Source organism: Oryzias melastigma, linkage group LG10, assembly GCF_002922805.2.
Source record: "Oryzias melastigma strain HK-1 linkage group LG10, ASM292280v2, whole genome shotgun sequence".
In the NCBI taxonomy this organism is placed as follows: domain Eukaryota; kingdom Metazoa; phylum Chordata; class Actinopteri; order Beloniformes; family Adrianichthyidae; genus Oryzias; species Oryzias melastigma.
The window spans coordinates 2,853,264-2,872,373 of NC_050521.1; the positions used below are offsets into that span (position 1 = coordinate 2,853,264).

Genomic DNA, 19,110 nt, shown 5'->3' on the forward strand with positions numbered 1-19,110 from the left:
CACAAGTATTAATATTCATCTTTATTTGATTCAGAGTTGTGTTTATTATACAAGATCATCTACATTTGATTAAATACAGCCAGCTGATGAACAGAGAATAAACTGTTGTGTAAAAATGGAAAAACTTCGACATTTTCATATTCCTACGTCCTGTCAGAACACAAAGGAAACTGAAGCTCATTCTACCTGATTTTTTTCCACTTTCAATCATTGTTGTGTTCAGGTTTAGTTTTTCCTAGAAACTGTGTTTTTGTAAGAAAAAGAACACTGAAAACCTGCAGCACACAACACCCACACTACGAGCCTGCAGGACCAGAAGAACAACAGGCTGGATGATGCCGGATCAAAGCTTCGCAGCAGCACGGTCTTCACGCTGTGAAAGCGCCAGTTTAAAGGGGTGTTTGGCTGCAGCCCATCAGCAGCCGGGGGGCGCCGGTCCCGTCTCGGCCCACTGGAAAAAGTCGCACTGCTTCCCCTTTTGAAAGCTGCAGGTGTAGAAGGTGCGGCCGTTGTTGGGTCCCAGCTTCAGAACCGTCCTCATTAGACTGCGTTTCCCGTGGTGACAGGAAGGGAAGTGCAGGTCTGCCCACTGAAACACACAGGACGCTTCAATGACCTGAAGCCTCTGAAGCCAGAACAAATGATTCCTCACCATTACCTGGAAAAAGTCACACTTGCTCTCTCTGGGCAGTGAGCAGGCGTAGAAGCGGCGTCCTTTGTTCGCCCCCTCTTTGTGGACCACTCTGAGGACAGCCGGACGGCGGTGGGACGCGCAACAAGGAGCTCCGGGACCGGAGGAGGCGCCGGACGCGGGACTCCTCCCCTCTGTTTTGCTGATGCTGGCAGCAGAGGAGAGTCTCATTAGTTTGAAATATTTGCAGAATAAAAGCCTGGAATGATGTCAGCAGCCCGTGTGTGTTCACTGAACAGAGTTTATGCGGTTAATATCCCGCCGTGATTATTTATCGGCGCCGTTTCTAAACAGCGATGTCATGAGGACGGTTCGTCATTTTCGGCCCTAAAGTTGTAAAAACTTGTCTTGTTATAAACTTCTTCATGAATAGCAAAGTGAGAGATGTGCTCACCCTGAGTGGGGGGCTCCGTCCTGAGCATTGTTACTGCTGAAGGGACTGTGATCAATTCTCATTTTCTTGGATGTGTGACTGTAGGAGGCGTGCGATTCCCCGCCGGAGAGCCCGGCACTTTGCCTCTGCCAGCCACCAGAGGCATAATTGGGGCCTGTTGTCCCCTGGCAGACACTGTTTTTATATAAACCTCGCTCCGCCGCCAAGGAATTCAAATGACTGCCGGCTGGGGGGGGCGCAGAGTTTACAGGCTTGGGTTTCTGGCTCATGTCAGAGAAAACGAGGGTGGTAGCTCCGAACGCAGACCTCCAGTTGACTTTGAGCTCCTCTGGTGGCTTGGTGAAGGCGGTGCAAGGGTATCTGATTAGATCTGCAGTGAAGGGCGACGCTCCAGTGCTGATGTCCTCTTTGTGGGCTGCAGGGAAGGAGCCAGAGTGAGAAACCAATCTGTGTTCAGCAGCTGCAGCGCTCACACACAAACCTCTGAACATGTGCAGGGAAGAACTGAGGCACAAGTTCCCACAATACATTTTAGATGACCTGTTACTGACATTTGAACGTCTGTCCAATGACCCCTGTAGTATTTGTCTGTAACTTTCGCCAAAATTAACACCATGTACTGCAGAACAGTCCAGAATGAGATGCATCATGAGGACTTCAGGGTCTCCAAGCTGATGAGAGTTCAGTCTAAAGAAATGAAATTAATTGTGTTTTTAACACCTTCTTGTAGCATTTTCCTCATGATGGAGGAGGACATAAATGATGAAAATTATGATTAAAATTGTGTTTTTGACTATTTCTTTATTTAAATCAAATTGAAATAGGGGCAGACCAAAAAAATTGTATTTGTGATGTTGAAATACGCTGGACAAGCCACAAGTTCCCTGCTGTTAGCTCGCAGTGACGGGAAGGGGAGTGCAGCTGCTCTGCATCAATGGTCTCGCCCATAACTCAAAGGTGAATTTCTATTAATTACTTCCACTCTGAACAAAAAACACTTTTTTTTTTATTTTGGCTAAAAGCAGCATCCTCCTAATGTAAAGTCCACTGGGATCAGCTTGACTGTAGATCTGAAGATGAAATGGGACTTTAAAGTCCCTCTCTGACAAAAATCCTGTTTTTTGGATTTTTAACATGTCTGTGTGGCAATGAAAGAGAACAAATGTAATAAGAATGATCTTCTGTCCATCATCAGCTCTGCTGCACATGCACTAAACCCTCATCTGTTCCTAGTGTCTAGTTCAGGTTCTGGAGAAGAGAAGATGGTATCTTCACATTGACTGCAGTCAAATGAGCCGCCGTTCACATTTCTGTGGTCAAATCAGCATCACTGGATTTTTGGTGTGAGTTTCATCCAATACTTACGGTAGCAGGACTGAGAACGCTGGAAAATCTCCACCAGACTCCACGGAGCTTCTTGATGTGACCACGGAAATGTGAACGGCGGCTCATTTGACCGCAGTTGGAAAGGATTGTAAATCAATGAAAGAGCATTTTGATGTTAGCTTTGATTATTTTATCAAGAACTCTGAGAAACCAATGATTGAATGTATTGATCACAGTCAATAAACATTGGAGAATTAGCTAAAAGAGTCTTTGGTGAACTGGAAGGAGAAAGAATCAGGATTTTGGAGGAAGTTCTGTCCATGAAGATCTTCACTTCCTCGTCCAGCTGACATCTGGATCAGAACCATACGCCTGGACATTACCCAGATTGATGGATGTTTTTATGTAGCAGCGGTGAAGATTTATGATAGAGAGACACAGAGCTATCAGAATCAGACGGGGGGTCAGCTCCAAAAGCCACGCCCCCTCAGAGGAGATTTTGAAAACAGGATTCAGATCAAGATGAAAAATGGCTTTTTAAGACATTAGGGTTGTGGGATTTTGATTAAAAACTTCCTAATCATAAGTAAAACACTACTGGGAATGTTTTTTTTTTTTTATAAAAATTGTCATGGGGGACTTTAACACTCCCTTGATAATTATTAAACAGAAGCAAAGACATAATAACTATTTGATGAATGTTTGTGTTCAGCTCTGTCTGTTTGTATTAAACATTTACAACCACAGGCAGGTTTTCTTTGGTGATTTCTAGCAGTCGTGTATTCTCTGGTTTCAGGAGCTTCATCTCAAAGTCAGCAGGACTGACAGATTTGATCATTTTCATTAAGCAGTAAGTGACACTGAAGGCCCGCCACAGCTGGGCTCCAACTGCATGATGGCTAATAAAAAACTACACTGTGGTTTTTGACTTTGACTCTGCATCTCCTCCTCACAGAGAGTAAAGTCATTTTTTTATTTCATATTTGTTTTTAACTCTCTTATAACTCATGGTCCATGGCTCTTTGGGTTTGTGTTTCTGTTTGTTTTGCATCGGTTGTTGTGAAGATGACTTGTCACTAATTCAGGTAAACTGCTAAATAAATGTGATCTTGCACCTCATCTCTGTCCTTTACAGCAGCAGGACATGGACATGACCTGAGAGTGGATAATGACTCATGATAGTGAAATAATGCACATAACTTGATCAATATTTTTCAGAAATCTAACGGACTTTCGTTCAGATTTCTGATCCAACCTGTGTGATGATCCGAGTCCAAAAGTTCTGTTCAGAGATGTTTCTGACATGAAACACAGACGTTAGCATTAGCCTCTGGTGGAAACAGAAGAAGAGCAGCTGAAGGAAATAAAACCCACAGAAACACTTAACACTTACCTTAACAGTAAATGTTTGAAACAGTTCTGTGAGAAAACCCCCAGTGGACTCTTTTTAACAGCAGAAGCTGCACGTAGCGGCGCTCTTTATCCAATGAAGAATAATTAGAACAGCTTGATTTCATTTGTAAAGAGCGCAGCGCAGCAGAAGAGCCAAGAGAATCCGATTTTTGTTTGGTGGATAAAAAGGTCAGAGTTATTCCTCTCAGCATGGACCTGTGTCTGCATGGAAGGAGTCAGGAGGAGGAGTCGCAGCCGTTTCAGCTCGTTAGGAGCGGCTGGCGGAAACATCATCTGATCACAGAGGTTAGACAGAAAACTGAAATGAATTTAGATCTAATAACTTGTTAATAACATCCATTGAGTGGTTGGAGAGCCATAAGATTTGAACAGGTAACTGTCTAGGGTTATTTAGTTATTACTGGCAACCCTGTTAAAGACCCACTCTAATGAAAAGGTGTTTTTCGCGTTCTTTTCTCTTGATGGAGGACATATACCAAGGAAACCAAGGGGTGTGCGCGCGTGTCTCCGGTCCTCAAGCCCCGCGAATAAGAAAAATACTGTATGAAAGAATGTTTTATTCTTTCCAAGAAGATTGCGAGGGTTGCGAATGAGTGTGCGTGCTTCAACCTTTGTGTTTTAGCTCAGGAAAGAGCTGGGGACAGAGTGCTTGCGCACGTGCATGAGGGAAGCAGCTCGCGCTGGGAGGAGAGAAAGAAAAAAGGCAGCAGGTTAGCGTGCCAACGGTTGTTGTCGATTGGCAAAGCAATGAAAAGTAACAATAAAAAGTTCCACTAAGATGATCTGAGACTGATTCTTTGGCTTCACGAAGCAGCTCTTCGGCTCGGAGAAAATCTCCCCTGCGTCCCCCGAACGCGGTCGTGAAACAAAGCAGAAGGGCTCAACACCGGGACGAATAAAAGTCCAGCTGAAAAGAGGGCAGAACTTTCGGTTTGGATCTTGAGTGGGAAAAGCTCTGATCGGACACTTCCTGTTGTCGTAAAACCTTTCCACCAATCAATGGGTTACATTGTGTGACGACAGGAGCTCCGCCCTCGCGGGTCCATTCTATTTTCTGGACCAACGCAGGTCTAAAAATGCTTGCCGGGTCCATCTTGTAATGGAAAAGATAAAAAGTCTGGTCCAGTCTGAACTACTGGTGGAAACAATTCTTACTCTGCTGGGTTTTGTTATTTTAGTTTGGGGTTGGATCTTGATAGTCTTAGTTTTCAGGCTTTGTTTATTTGTTTTCTTTGGGTAGTTTTGTTTAGGGGAGCTGCTGACTCTGACGTCGACATGTCTGGGTCAGCATCTCCATGACTTATTTTATGTTTGGAGTCACCATGGAGAGATAAAAGAGACACATGTGGATCTGGAGTCGCAGGTTGCAGACTCCTGGTCTAAACAAAGGCATGATGTGAAATGTAGGAAAGCTTGCTATGCACCAACAGCCCCGCCCACAACTCAGAGGTGAATGAACACCTGCCGCTCTGCAGAAACTATGGGTCTGCAACCTGAGGCTCTGGAGCCACGTGTGGCTCTTTTATCCTCCACAGTAGCCCTTTGGCTTTCAATACTAACAATCTACATGCATTATTTATTTTTTATTTTCAGTCAGTTTGTTTTAATCAAGTTGTAATTAATGCCTACATTTTTAACATGTCAGAAAACTGAACTAAATTATTTTTAAAGGTTGAATCTGCAGTCAGAGTGATTTATTATTAGAATAAGCTCAAAGCACAGATTCTTAGCTCGGCCTTGAATTTTTATTTCAAGTAAATCTGCTGCAGCAGGAGCTCTTATTTGACACAGAATGTCCTTTATTTTAAAATAAAAATGATGTGCTGCAAAACTAAAAGAAGGTAAAACTTTTGTAGAAGAACAAATCACTTTACCACTTTATTCATCACTCTAATTCCATTATTTTAAATGTTTGAAAGCTATATTTTATAAAATAATGACATAATGCTTTTTTTAAACAGTGAGGTGGGAATTTGCAGCTCCTGTTAGGTTTTGGTCAGTAAGAAACTGACTCTTTAATGTTGAAGGTTGCTGACCTCTGTCCTAGAAAATGACTTTTTTAGCCTAAATATGTAATCATCATAATCAAATTAACACTGAAGACACTTTTACAATAGATCAACTGATGATTAGAGTGGGACTTTAAGTTAAAAGAAGTGGAACTATTAATTTCTTATGAGTTACTTTACATTTAACTCAACATTTTTATTTGATAAAACTGTAAAGCAATCTTTTACAGTTACTATTTTATTCCACATAATAAAATAATTGTCAGCAATAAAACCTTTAACTATTCATTGGTTTGGTGACTGAGTTGATCAAAAGGTTTAACTAATTTCCCGCTTATGTACTACATTTATTTAATTTCCCCTTCACTTTCTACTTAAAACAAATAAAAAGAAAAAATATACATTTTTTAAGTTTTGATTTAAAAAAAAAACAAATTTTCAAAAGGAAATTAGTTTGCAAAAATAACTTTTCAAAATGAAGAAAGTTGAACTTAATTTGGTAAATTGTGAATTCTGGTAAATTATGAATAAAAATGAACAGAAAACCAGGAATCATAATATTTGATTGAAAAAAACCAACTGTCAAAGTGGAACGTTTAAATGTCAAAATCCGGATATATTGAAGCGTTTGTCATGTTTGCTGTTCAGTGCATAGTTGAGACCAAAGAGAAGCAGGACTTCTGATCAGAGTCTGAAACTGTCATCAAAATCATTTTTACCTTTCCAGGGAAAAGCTGTCTGGATGAAGCAGCTGAATTCATGTTTGGACTCAAAAGAATCCTGTTTTGTTTGCTCCGTTCCTGATCCTCTTAGATCTTCCCTAAAAGTCCCAAGGAGAGATTTTAAGCCAAACTTCTCTCACCAAGTGTTTTCATCTTTCAGGCCTTCATGAGTGACGATTAAAATCTTTACTGAGAAAAGTCAGAAGATGCGCCGAGCGGACTTGAAAGGGAGCAGGGAAAGGGAAAGTGCAGTTCTTGAGAAGGCGTGATAATCTTGCCCCTGAGAAAGGCCCTTAGCCCCCCGCTGACTCACACAGGCAGAGCAGAAATATAGCGGCGTACACATGCAAATGAGGGTATTAGCGAGAGCACTCACTCCGCTTTATGTGCAGCAATAAATCTGTTCTGCATTTCCAAGATTTTAAAGAATCCTAAAAGCAGCAAACAGATTTCCTGAACTATAAATCACATCTTTAGAAAAGAGCGTGAAGCTTTTCAGAAACCTGCTGCTTGGTGGCTTCTGTTTGAAGAGCTGAGGGTTTACAGACGCCGGAGAGGGAATGTTGTAGCTCAGAGAATGTCCAATCATGGACGAAAGAGGAGAAAAAATCATTCTGTGGTGGTAGAGGAGTGTGGAGAGGCCTCGGAGTGATGCTAACAGTTCAGCGCTGATCTGAAAGCGTGTCTGAAATGCGACCGTGGAATTAACCCTTCGGGCTGTGCTGCAGCGGGAACGCCGCTGTGTAAAGCGTCCGACAGGAACGCTGCGTGAAGAACCTCGGACTCACCCTCAGGCCTGGGGGTGAGGCAGGCGTCACAAGCGCTCGCTGACGGTGGGTTGATGAGCGTGCACAGCTGACAGACCCAGTCCTCTTCCTCCGCCCGGGCCACGTCGTCGCCGCTCGTCTTCACGCAGGCCCAGCCGATCAGACTGTTCCTGCGAGGAAGCGTCCTGCACCGACAAACAGGTTCAGCAGAGGTCAGGGGGGCTGACCTCCATGCAGGGTCAGAGGTGAATCATTCTCTTAACAGCTGATGAGAAACTGGTTTGTGACACTGTTCTTACATTTGAACGTCATACATCATTACAAAAACATTTATCAACAATCTCAGGCGTCCTGCCGTGCAGCTGTGAGATCAGCGTAATGAAACTGTCTAAAATAAACTTTAGCTGATTGAGATTTTATTAAATTAAAGAGGCATTTATTTGTAGTTTTTGGACAAAGTGATCCTTTATTTTAATAAATAAGGTGGGAAAACGAACGTCAGTCTGAAGGCTGTAATGCAGCAGTGCACCCGCATTGGGGGGCGGAGCTAAACTGTCTGTTAGAGAAAACCCACCGTTATTTTATTTTGGGATGAGGATCGACTGATTAAAATGATACCAAATAAACAAACCAAAGGGTTAAAAATAAACGTTTAAATGTACAATTTTGCGTGTGATTTAATATTGTGGTTATTTGCAGATAATAAGTGACTGGAAAAAAAACAAAAAAAATGCAACTAATTACGATTAATTTTTTCCAGATTTGCAATTAATTAGTTAATTTTTTTAATCGATTCCCGGCCTTAATATAAAAATAAACATTAACATTATGATGGAAGAGTTTGAGGCCTGGTGTTTCCATGATGGAATTTATTGTTCAGATGACAATTCCACTGGTCCTTGACTTAAACTGTCTTTCTTTTCATTGTTTACTAATTTCCCTATATTTAAATTCAGTTTAAATAAACAATCCTGAAAACAACTACATCAGAAATATTTGTTGGAACATTATAATTGAAAATATTTGGATTTATAATGAATAAATGCCTTCTAGAGTATAATAAAGTACATTAAAACATGGATTTAAATAATTTGATTCATTTCGTATGTAAGTGTTTTATCTGTATTATTTAGCAGTAGCAGAATATTAGCTTTAAATCTGCTAACGTGTTGGTAAATGTGGTAGAACCCATAAATCACAGATTTCTAAGCGGATACAGTAACTGCACTGATGGAAAGAAGACAAGCAGTGGATGAAGAATACATCATGTCTCCTTTCCCTTCGCTGGAGCTCAAAGTGGAAGCTCGACTGTGTTTAACAAAGAAGAAAATCTGAAGAGCCAATAATGAAGGAGGCGACAGCTCTGAGGAAACTTTCACAGCTCGCCCGCTCAGCTGCGCTCGGCGCTGTCAGGCTGCAGACTGGAAGCCCTCACAAAGCTGTGCTCAAACACGGCGCAGGAGGTGCTGAGCCTGTGCCCTGCCTGGCAAACACCGCCTTATATGCACATTCATTCTCACCCGCGACGCCTCCCACTCCCAGCCAGGCCCATCTGCCTGCAAAGCTGGCCTCTGCCAATGCCAACACATCCTCCAAATATTTATAGAACTTTCTGCAAAGACTGCTTTTACAACAGGACTAGAGATGACTGCTTCCTGTGGGAACGAGCTGCTCTGTGCAGAGTTTTGGTTCGGTCACATCACTGAAACATTACCACAGAAGTTGAGCCGGCTCCTCATTCTATAGATTTCTTTAAAGATTTCAAGTTGAAGCTTTCATCCTGAACATGTCACCACCCCCCCCGTCCTCAAAGGTTGTCAGGGGTTCGCACCTGATGTCCCCCCCACTGGGATCTGCCTTCTGACAGCGCTCACAGAAGTAAGTCATCCGGCCGTTGTCTCCAAGACGACAGACTGTGATGACACCAGCGCACTGACCACACTGGGGACGCTTGTAGACTCGGTAATGTTTGAAGAGAGGAGAGCCGGATTTACGGCACTGAGAGAGATCGGGGGGGGACAGACAAAAAAAAAAGATTAATAACCCCGAATGTTCTCTTCAGGGTATTTATGAAGGGCAGATGAGCAGGGAAGAAAAACTGACCTTATAGAACAAAAGAGTGAAATCCCGAGTCATCTTGACCAAAAGGTGGATGTGCCGGTCCGTCAGCTGCTCCACCTACACATGAGCGGCGTTCAGTTTAGGGCTGCCACAAATAGTCGACTAATCAACGACTAATCGAGTATTAAAGTAGACAACAACCGATTTAATAGTCGATTAGTCGTTACTTTATATTATATGGAGTCAGAGTGTAGCAAAGTGAAAGTTATAATGGCATTCTAGTAGCTATTTGTACTATTTTGGCATTTATTAAGAATTTTTAGGCAAATTTGAAGTTTGGCTAATATTTCAGCTGCATGCCTGCTGTTTAGGCTAACTTAGGCTTTTTTCAGTTTTTTAGGATAACTTAACTGGAATTTAACTAATATTTTAGCTGGCTATCTGCTTCAGCATTTTCAGCTATCAATTTCAGCATTTTCAGCTATCAACTTTTTTAGGTACCAATTCCAGCATTTTTAGCTACCAAATTTAGTGTTTTCAGCTATCAACTTAACCTTTTTTAGCTATCAATTTCAGCGTTTTCAGCAATCATCATCAGAGTTCTTAGCCATCACTTTCAACATTTTCAGCTATCAGCTCCAGCATTTTTAGTGGCCAAATTCAGCTATCAGCACTAGCATTTTCACGGATTTCAGCTATTAGCTTTTGTAATTTCTGCTATCAACTTCAGTGTTTTCAGCTATCAGCACTAGCACCTTCAGCAGCCAAATTCAGCTTACAGCATTCACACTAGCATTATTGCAGGCGATGCTATATATCTGGTTTTCAGTTAGTTTAAAGCTAAAGATGTTAAAGTGTGTGCTTTACATTCACAATGCGCATGACCCGATTACTCAACTAATCGGAAAAAACAATCGGTTAGTTGACAATTAGTTGACTAATAAAATTATCGTTTGTGGCAGCACTAGTTCAGCTACAGTTCAGACAGAGCTGCACTGCAGGTTCAAACTCACAAATCCAGAAACACGGACGACATGAAAGCAGAAAATAGAAATTCACATTATTCTCTCTTTCATGACACAAAGGGTCAGTAATGGGGGAGAGCTGAAAACCTTCAACAGTCCCAGAAGCCGAGGAACAAAGAAACACAGATTAACACTTTGGTCCGGCGCTGTAATCCTCTGAGGGGGCAGACAAAAGCCGGGACAAAGTGTCCCAGCAGCCACAGAGGGTCTGCTGTAGAATGACTCTTCCCTTCTCACAAGAACAAAACTGCATGCATTTGTCAACATACTCATCACACAAATCTGTCCAAGGAATCAGGGGGAGGCGCTCCTCAGTGTCTGCACAGGCCACATGCATTTCCATGTTTCCACTCAGAAAGCGTGTGAATGCGACTGCTGCATGTCTGCCTCCTCCCTGCATTACCTCCCTCATTACAGACACCGGGGCTTCTGGGTTTTCCGCATCTCACATTCTCGCCTCATTTTGGATTTGCTCGACACAATCCATCACGTCTGCCGTACCTTCATGGCTGGGTGGAGGCCCGAGTCAAACAGGGCTTCGTTTTTAATGATGTTGCCGACTCCCGGCATGACGGCTTGGTCGAGGAGAACGTCGCAGAGCATCCTGCCCACCTGGCTCCGCACCGCCTCCTCAGAGCGGGGGAAGCTGAACTTGGAGGAGCAGACGTCCAGACTCTCCATGGTCTTGACCTTCTGCTCGCAGTCCTCCGTCAGCCTGTAAGCACCCAATTTTTTTAAACGCCGCAACAGAAAATAAATGCTCACCAGTTCTGCAGGAGGTCAGCTAAGGTTACATGGGTTTTTGTTTCTGCCTTCTGATGGGATACAGCTGCAATTTTCAGACTGCAGAAATAAAAAAATGTCTGCTCTGACCTTAGAAGCTACGATCAAGACAAGTGTTTAAAAAAACAAGTATTATTTTTCATGCGGCTTCAGCCTGACGGAGGACACCCGGCAGAGCCTTACTCCAAGGTGAAGCTCCGTCCCCTCCATCTATCTGGGCGGGTCAGCATACCTCATTTCTACAGTGCTGTCATAGAAGCACACAATGTCGCTGCTGAGGTGGATCTCCAGGACTGGAGGCGAACCCGATTTAACCTTCGTCTCAGCCGGGTTTACACGGAGCGACCCGTTCATGCCAAAGTGGACCCTGAGAGAAAACGCACAGATTAATCCAAACTGTCTGCTCCAGTTTGGCAAACCTGACAAAGAGCAGAGGACAGCAACACAACAACACTGTGGGCATTTTCTGATCAATCACAATCAATCACATTTGTTATCAGAATGTAGACGGCTTCAGCTGATCACTGAAAAACAGTTGAAGGCCTGAGGAAAAGGAAAAGAATGAAAGATTCACATTCGAGCTACAGAAACACTACATTTGAAAAGAAATGCCCCACAGTTTAAAAATCCTCAAAAACTGCTAAAACTGCCTGAATCGATGCCACACTATCAGAATAAAGATCAAGAAGACGATGAAGATGAGGGTTGAGATGAAGGGACGTCAAAGTCAGAGGAACACAGCTCCATGTGTTCCTAGTTTTTTAAAAAAACTCTGATCCAGTCCTGAAAGAGCCGAACGTTCTCATGTCAGAAAAATATGGGCTTTTATTCTGAAAAACAGTAAAAAAACAAAAAAAAAAAGGTGTGGAGGACTCCGACAAGGAAGCTCACGAACGACTAAAACTCACCAAGAGCAGTTTTCTTCTCAGGTTCACAAGTGAAAAACAGAACATAAATGTGAACTTTTCACTGAGTTTTGAACTAAAAAATAAGATTTGATCTTGTTTTTAATAAGAAAAAACAACTTTACTGTCAGATTCTTTTTTTATGCATTTTAGGTGCATTTTCCTAAATCAGGTCATTCTCTTGATCCTTTACTGTCAGGAGTTTTGTAAATATTTGTTTTTGAACGCTTAAATAAATACGACACATGAGTGTTGATTTGCTCTGACAGACGTTTGGTGATGTTCCACCAAGACCGACATTGAGAATCATGATTAGACACAGAGACAGATTTATTCTTCAATACATCAGTTCTTTCAGAGTTGTCAAGGATGTACGGGAGAAAAAAAAAATGAAAGCTTCATTCAGTCAGGTTTCTCCAGTCTGCAGGAAACAGAAGAAATAAATGTAACATCTACTGACCTTTTCAGAAAACATCTTTCAGTTTTACTGCCACAGCAGGCATTTTTAATCAACATTTCTCACATTCTTTACTTTTGTGAGATCGCTTCCTGACAGCCTGAGCCTCCGCAGCATTCACGGCACACTGCCGTATTATCTGAACGTGAAAGACCGCGCTGCAGTAGGACTATCTGGGAGAAAGAGCAGAGAGTGAAAAGTCGGAAATTGTATAAAAACTTCAGTGTGGATTGGTAAAAAAGTCTGATCACGCTGAGCCTTTGAAAGTCACAAGATGGCAGACGTGTGTGCACGGACCGCTGCAGGAAACGCCTCCAGAGATGCTCCTGCTTAAATAATAACGGAAAAAATGCACCTGCATACAACAACTAGGAATGTGCAACCATTTAAAATCCTGAAAGTGCCAGCTTAAGAATGATATGAACATTTCTGCAGAAACTAATGCAGCTTTGGTCCAACACGAAGACCTTAAATGCAACAGCATGGATGGTGCAGACAGACAACCCCTAACAGCTCACTGTCTGCCCTCTGAAGTGTGAGGAGGCAGAAACGCACAAACAAACTGGGATTTTGTGGATCCACATGTGGTGCAAGGCTGTGGAACTGAATCAAGTCACACTTAAAACAAAGTCTGAACGTAAAGGAGTTTAAGAACAAATATAGGTATATGATTATTGATAGATCTGTACATAAACAAAACATGAATCAACTGTAATATGTCTGTAAATATCTGTGAACTTGAATTGTGTGGGGATGCATTTGGGTGTGTTGGGGATTGAGATTTAAATGAAACCAAATGAATGTGGTGTGTTTGTTTCTATGTGTATATTTATCTATACGTGTACATGAGTATCTGAATGTGTACTTATTAGAGAGGGAGCAGGACTATAATAGACACTGGGTGCGGTAATAAGTTTGGTCTGGGGCATGGGCTGAGAATTTAGAAGGCTTCAACTGCTTCTCTCTCCCTTTCAGATATTTTTTGTATTTTGTCTTGCCCTATCTTTCCTTTTAAAGTATGTGTGCAAAATAAAGTGTCACCATTTTCACATAAGACAGACATCCAGCCTGTGGCGCCATCTGGTGGAGGCTTGTGCTGCACGATTGATAAATGAAAAACTGCATTTGTTCATGTTTGGAAGCAAACTCTCAACGTTATCTTTGAAGGGGAATTTTTTTGTTGCCGTTAGGATTAAATAAGACCAGATAAATAACTATTTTTAACATTGTACAAGTTATTTTATTAATTAATATCTAGACAATTAATGCTAAATAGTTCAACTTTTGAACATTTTTAGGAAGTGCCGCCAAAACAAGACCAAAACTTTATTCAAGTAGATTAAATAGAGCTGTGAAAAAAATAAATAAAAACTAATTCACCATTATTAAGATAACTAAGAAGTTCTGACAGTAGCTAAACAAGAGGTAAAAAAAAGACAAACCTTAACTTATCTGATTTCACATTAGGAGACCTCTCATGTTCGACAGGGTATAAGAGATAGTTTACAAACATTTTGTTTTTTAAATTACGACTTTAAACATTGTAAATTCATGACAAAAAGTCGTACTGTATTATGACTTAAAAAAAGTCATAGGCTAAATGTATGACTTTTTCTTGTAGATTTACGAGAAAAAAGTGATGAATTAACTAGAAAAGAACCGAAGTCGTCTGTTTATCAGAGCCATGCTTGAAGATGACAGATGCAGAGAATCTTGTAAAACTTTATTTCCAAACTGGTGTCAAAATCTGTGGGAGTTTAGAAGGACACCGCCTGCTATCACCGTGACAGGTGATCAGCTGTTGTCAAGCCCCGTGTCGGAGGGGCTGTCAGGATGTAGAGGAAGCGATCAGTTCTGGGAGATACATTTATTTTTAAAAGTGATAAGTGTTTTAAAAACGCGTCTTTAGACTTTTTCTACGAATTATCAGGCATATCTTTTTAAGAAAGTGGAAAAATTTCAAGTTTCACCGGATATTATTCACAATCTAAGATCAAAACAGCTGATAAGGAAACTGATGACCCACCATTCTAGTAGTACTTGAACACATCACTCATGGATGAATCAGTGAGACGTGAAAAGAGTCTTAATTTGTGTGTAAGTTAGGCTTTGTGCGTGCATAAGAGGTGATTTTTGTGTTTTATTTTAAATATTTTTGTGTGTAATTAGTTTCAAGCTGTTGTAATTTTAATTTGTGCATGTGTAAAATATATTTTGGATTTTTTTTAACTTATCCACAGAACACATTATATGAATTACAAATCAAGAATACGCACACACAAATCCTAATTTATGAACAAATCAAGAATTATGCACCCTCAGAGTGAGTCTATATTCTCTCCATATCTGTCACCCTGCCCCAGGACAGCTGTGGCTACATCAGTAGTTCACCATCACCAAGTATGAATGAGGAGTGAATGAATAATGGATACACAATGTAAGCGCTTTGAGTGTCTGGAAAGAGCAAAAAAATTGAATCCATTATTATAATTCTGGTGAGGAATCTGCATGTTTGGATGGATCCTAAACCTATCAGAGAATGGCACAAGCAGACGGGGGATAATGGGAAGATGGCTGGGAAAAAGGTAAACTATTTCCTTTTAGAGATACAAAGAAAGTACGTGACGAAGTAAAAGAACTGGTTTGAAGGTGGATTATTGAACAAAGACGGAGAAGTGTGCGCGTGTCTCCAGAAAAATGATCCACATGAAAGTGAAGAGGATTTTTAATACAGATACTGATGATGCGTCAAAGAGAACGGAAATAATCACAGCCAGTTCTAATCAGAACAATGTTCTAATCATTTCAATAAATCCTGAGATGTTCATCTACTGTTGTCTGCATTTCTTTACCGGTATTCACAACAAAATGAACTCATTAGCCGTCACCATTCTGTCTGTGATGTCTGTCTGATGAAATGCTGGTCTCCAATAACTGACGGGCCTGCCTGACAAGTTTTTGGAATAAACGCCGGAGCCACTAAGGTCATAAACACAACATGTACATCCATCTTTGCAAAAATTTGGATGTTTGCTCTCTTTGGTGAAATGGTGCCAAGGCCAGCTCAAGGTTGATTTTATGAAATGGGCAGAACCAAGAATAAAGGAAAGAGATCGAGTCCTTTTACTTCTGGGTAGGAAAAGCGTTGACAAAATTAACTCATATTTAATAATAATTTGTTCTTCAGTGTCCCAAATGTAATACATGATCACATATGGATATAGTCTGTTCTGAAAGGCTTTAGAAAAGCATGGCATAGGCAACATGTGTCAAAGTCAAGGCCCGGGGGCCACATCCGGCCCTCCAGATCATTTTATTTTATTGTTCTTACCAGCTTGATGTTATCTTGTGCTAATTTCTAACTTGTATAATTTGACAAAATATATTTTTATGGAGAGTAAAATATTCAAAGTTATTTAAGGTTTAAGTTGATTTATTCTGGAATAATATTCCTGCCTTTTTATTATTGAGAATTATGTTTAAAAGTTTAAAAAATTGTCATTCTGCTAGATTTTTGGATTACTTTGTGATTTACTAAGATTTATTTGGCTAATTTGGAGTTTAGCTAATATTTCAGTTACATACTAGCTGGGCGGCAGTGGCTCAGGTGGTAGAGCGGGTCGGCCAATGATCGAACGATAGGCGGTTCGATTACGGCTCCCGCCAGCCAAGTGTCGTTGTGTCCCTGGGCAAGACACTTAACCCTACTTGCCTCCAGTGTGGCTCCACTGGTATGGATGTTCCGGTGATGGTCAGATGGTCAGGGGGCCGTAGGCGCGTACTGGCAGCCACGCCTCTGTCAGCCTGCCCCAGGGCAGCTGTGGCCACAATAGTAGCTTACCGTCACCAAGTATGAATGAGGTGTGAATGAATAATGGATACACAATGTAAGTGCTTTGAGCGTCTGGAAAAGCGCTGATAAATCCAATCCATTATTATTATTAGCAGCTGTTTTTGCTAATTTAGTTCTTTTTTACGTTTTTTTTTTAGGATATTTTGAAGTTTAGCTATTTTTTCAACTACATGCAAGCTGTTTTAGCTAACCTAAATTATTGTTTTTTTTATAAAAATTTGGCATTTAGCTAATATTTTAGCTGACAATCAACTTCAGCATTTTCAGCTTCAGTGTTTTTACCCATCAGTTTCAGCATCTTCAGCTATCAGCACTAGCATCTTCAGCGGTCAAATTCAGCTTATAGCATTCACACTAGCATTATAGCAGGAAATGCTATAATAGTTCATAATATGTTAACGTTATGGTTTTAAAATAATAAAAAAAAAATGTATCAGTGTGTTTAATGTTTTTCCTGTTCGGCCCACGACCTGTCTTTTGGCTCGTTGTACGGTTGAGTTTGACACCCCTGGTTTATGCCCTTTGACCCTTCCGCTCTCTTTGGGGTCCAGATGACTTCAACCACATATTGATATGTGATTCATTCCATGACAAATATGGACAAAGGTGGACAGGATTTTATGTCTGCCATGGACATTAAGGAAACTCAAAAATCAATGATAAAAAAAAGTCTTGTGGGGTCCAGATGACCCCACTTTTAATGTAAACAAGCCAAGAAGAGCAGAAGGGTTACGGGTTTCCATAGAGAAAAGCCTCAGTGGGTTCAGATCAGGAACATCATTGACATTGACATGTATTAATTTACTGGACAAAACATAAGGAGATAAGTATCACCCCGATTCATGCGTGCGTAATTCTTGATTTATGCCTTACGAGTGTGCGTAATTCTTGATTTGTAACTCATACATTATATTATATTTTGTGTAGAAGTACAAACATTACGAAATAAAAAAAAAATATACAATTTACACATTCACAAATTAAAATGACAGATTGAAACTAGTTACACGCGCAAACGTCTTTTAACATTACGCATGAATCGCTTGTTACGCACACACAAAACTACACTTTACGCACGAATCTGAGGTGAGACTTCTTCCACGTCTCCGAGATTAGTCCGTGAGTGATACACGGTCTACGGTTTTACCTCAGAGCTCTCGGGCCGAAGAACATGAAGAGCTCTTTACCGACGGTTGCCACGGCGGAGAAGTGAGCGCCGCGGAGGCTGAGAAAGGGGTTCGATCCGGGGCCGCTCACCTGAGGAGGGAGACGGCAGAGCCGCTTAGAGTCGCAGGAGGAGCGCAGAAGCTGCTGCCGCTGATCCCGGTGTGGTGATACTCACGCCTGGTTTGGCCGCGCTGCCCCGGACCTCGTTCACCCTCTGTCCCGCTTTGACCTTGGAGCGGATTTTCTCTCCGTTGAGCGTACATCCCGGACCCTCAACCATGCTGCTGAAACTCTGACTTCATCTAATATAGAAACATCAGCTTGACGTTTCCTGAGCCCGCCACAAGTTTCAAAGCTGCGCATGCGCGTAGCCGTCAACTCGTCTTAAAGGCGCAGAAAGCCTAAAGCGTCATGATGATGAGGAGACTAAACTAGAATAAAACTTTTGTTTTTCCACCCATAAATTAGAGTAACAATACAATCTCAATTCCGTTTTCTGTTTTACAACTTCTAAAATGCATTTTACAATTTAGAAATCAAAATGAGAAATTACAATTCCATCTTATATTTAAAAAAAATAAATGTGAATACAAGCAAACTCAATTCATGCATTTTAACCTTAAACACTTGAGGTGTCGTCTGTGACGCTAAAACACAAAATCTTTAACATGTAATTTTTGTGAGCCGCTTTTCTCCTTCAGAATCTACTGGAATTGCTTTACCAATTGTGTTAATTAAAAATTACAGTAAATCAAAGAACATAAACACTTGAGCTCTGGTGTTAAACGGTTAAATTGTAGTGTGGTTTTTGTATGATCCAAATGAAAATATTTCCTTTTTTAAGGTCACAATTCAACATTAAAACTGCCACATCAATTCCTTGTTTAACATTAATTTTAAAGTCACTTAAAATCAGCAGTTAGTCATTTGATTCCAGGTTAGATGTAGAAGGAAATATGATGAAAAAACTATTAACGCATTACATGTAGTCGGTGTTACGTAAAGGCTTTTTGGCCTGTTGGGGTGAACAAAATGATCTTTTTTTTTTTAATTACGCTATGATAATAAAAAGGCGATATGTTTAAGCAGAAAATAGTTATTTTTGTTCCTGCAACTTAACCATAACTAATGTGGGAATCAATTATATAAACTTTATTTTCAAATTAAATAATATCAATAATTTTAACATTAAATTGCTCTCCAAAAAAACAAAAAAAAGAACAAAGCACCCCTCTCACCCTCCGCGGTGGTTTCTCCTCTTAGCTCGGGTCCTCTACCAAAGGTCTGGGAGCTTGAGGGTCCTGCAGTATCTTAGCTGTTCCTAGTGTGGCAACACAAGCGGTTCAGATACGGGGGCGAGGTATTGGACACACAAAAAATTCTAAGCGCAGGATCACAGAGGGCACGGACGCAGTTCTGGGAGTTTTTAAAATATATAATTTATTACAATTAAAATATGCTCAGCCTCCCTCCACGTACCAGACCAGGTGGGGAGGGATACCCAAAATAACACAATCACCTCACACACGTGCACAAT

General features: G+C 41.0%; 1 protein-coding gene across 1 annotated transcript; it reads right to left on the bottom strand.

The window, feature by feature from the left end:
• Positions 1-6: 6 nt before the first annotated feature.
• On the bottom strand, positions 7-17,953 carry neil3 (nei-like DNA glycosylase 3). Its single transcript, XM_024262592.2, has 10 exons — positions 17,749-17,953; positions 17,554-17,663; positions 11,424-11,558; positions 10,910-11,123; positions 9,426-9,500; positions 9,154-9,320; positions 7,344-7,507; positions 1,086-1,500; positions 659-839; positions 7-589 (listed from the first exon to the last, which is right to left on the bottom strand). Exons 1-10 carry the CDS (start codon positions 17,851-17,853, stop codon positions 416-418), a joined length of 1,740 nt encoding a protein of 579 aa, XP_024118360.1. The 5' UTR covers positions 17,854-17,953; the 3' UTR covers positions 7-415.
• Between the last annotated feature and the right edge of the window lie 1,157 nt (positions 17,954-19,110).

Bases quoted from the DNA above. Each gene is read 5' to 3' on its own strand.
- neil3 (XM_024262592.2), bottom strand. From the start codon at position 17,853: ATGGTTGAGGGTCCGGGATGTACGCTCAACGGAGAGAAAATCCGCTCC. The intron at 9,501-10,909 runs GTACGGCAGACG...GCTCATGTGTAG, and splicing joins GCCTCCACCCAGCCATGAAG to GTGGAGCAGCTGACGGACCG. The intron at 7,508-9,153 runs GTGCGAACCCCT...TTGTCGGTGCAG, and splicing joins CCCAGTGGGGGGGACATCAG to GACGCTTCCTCGCAGGAACA.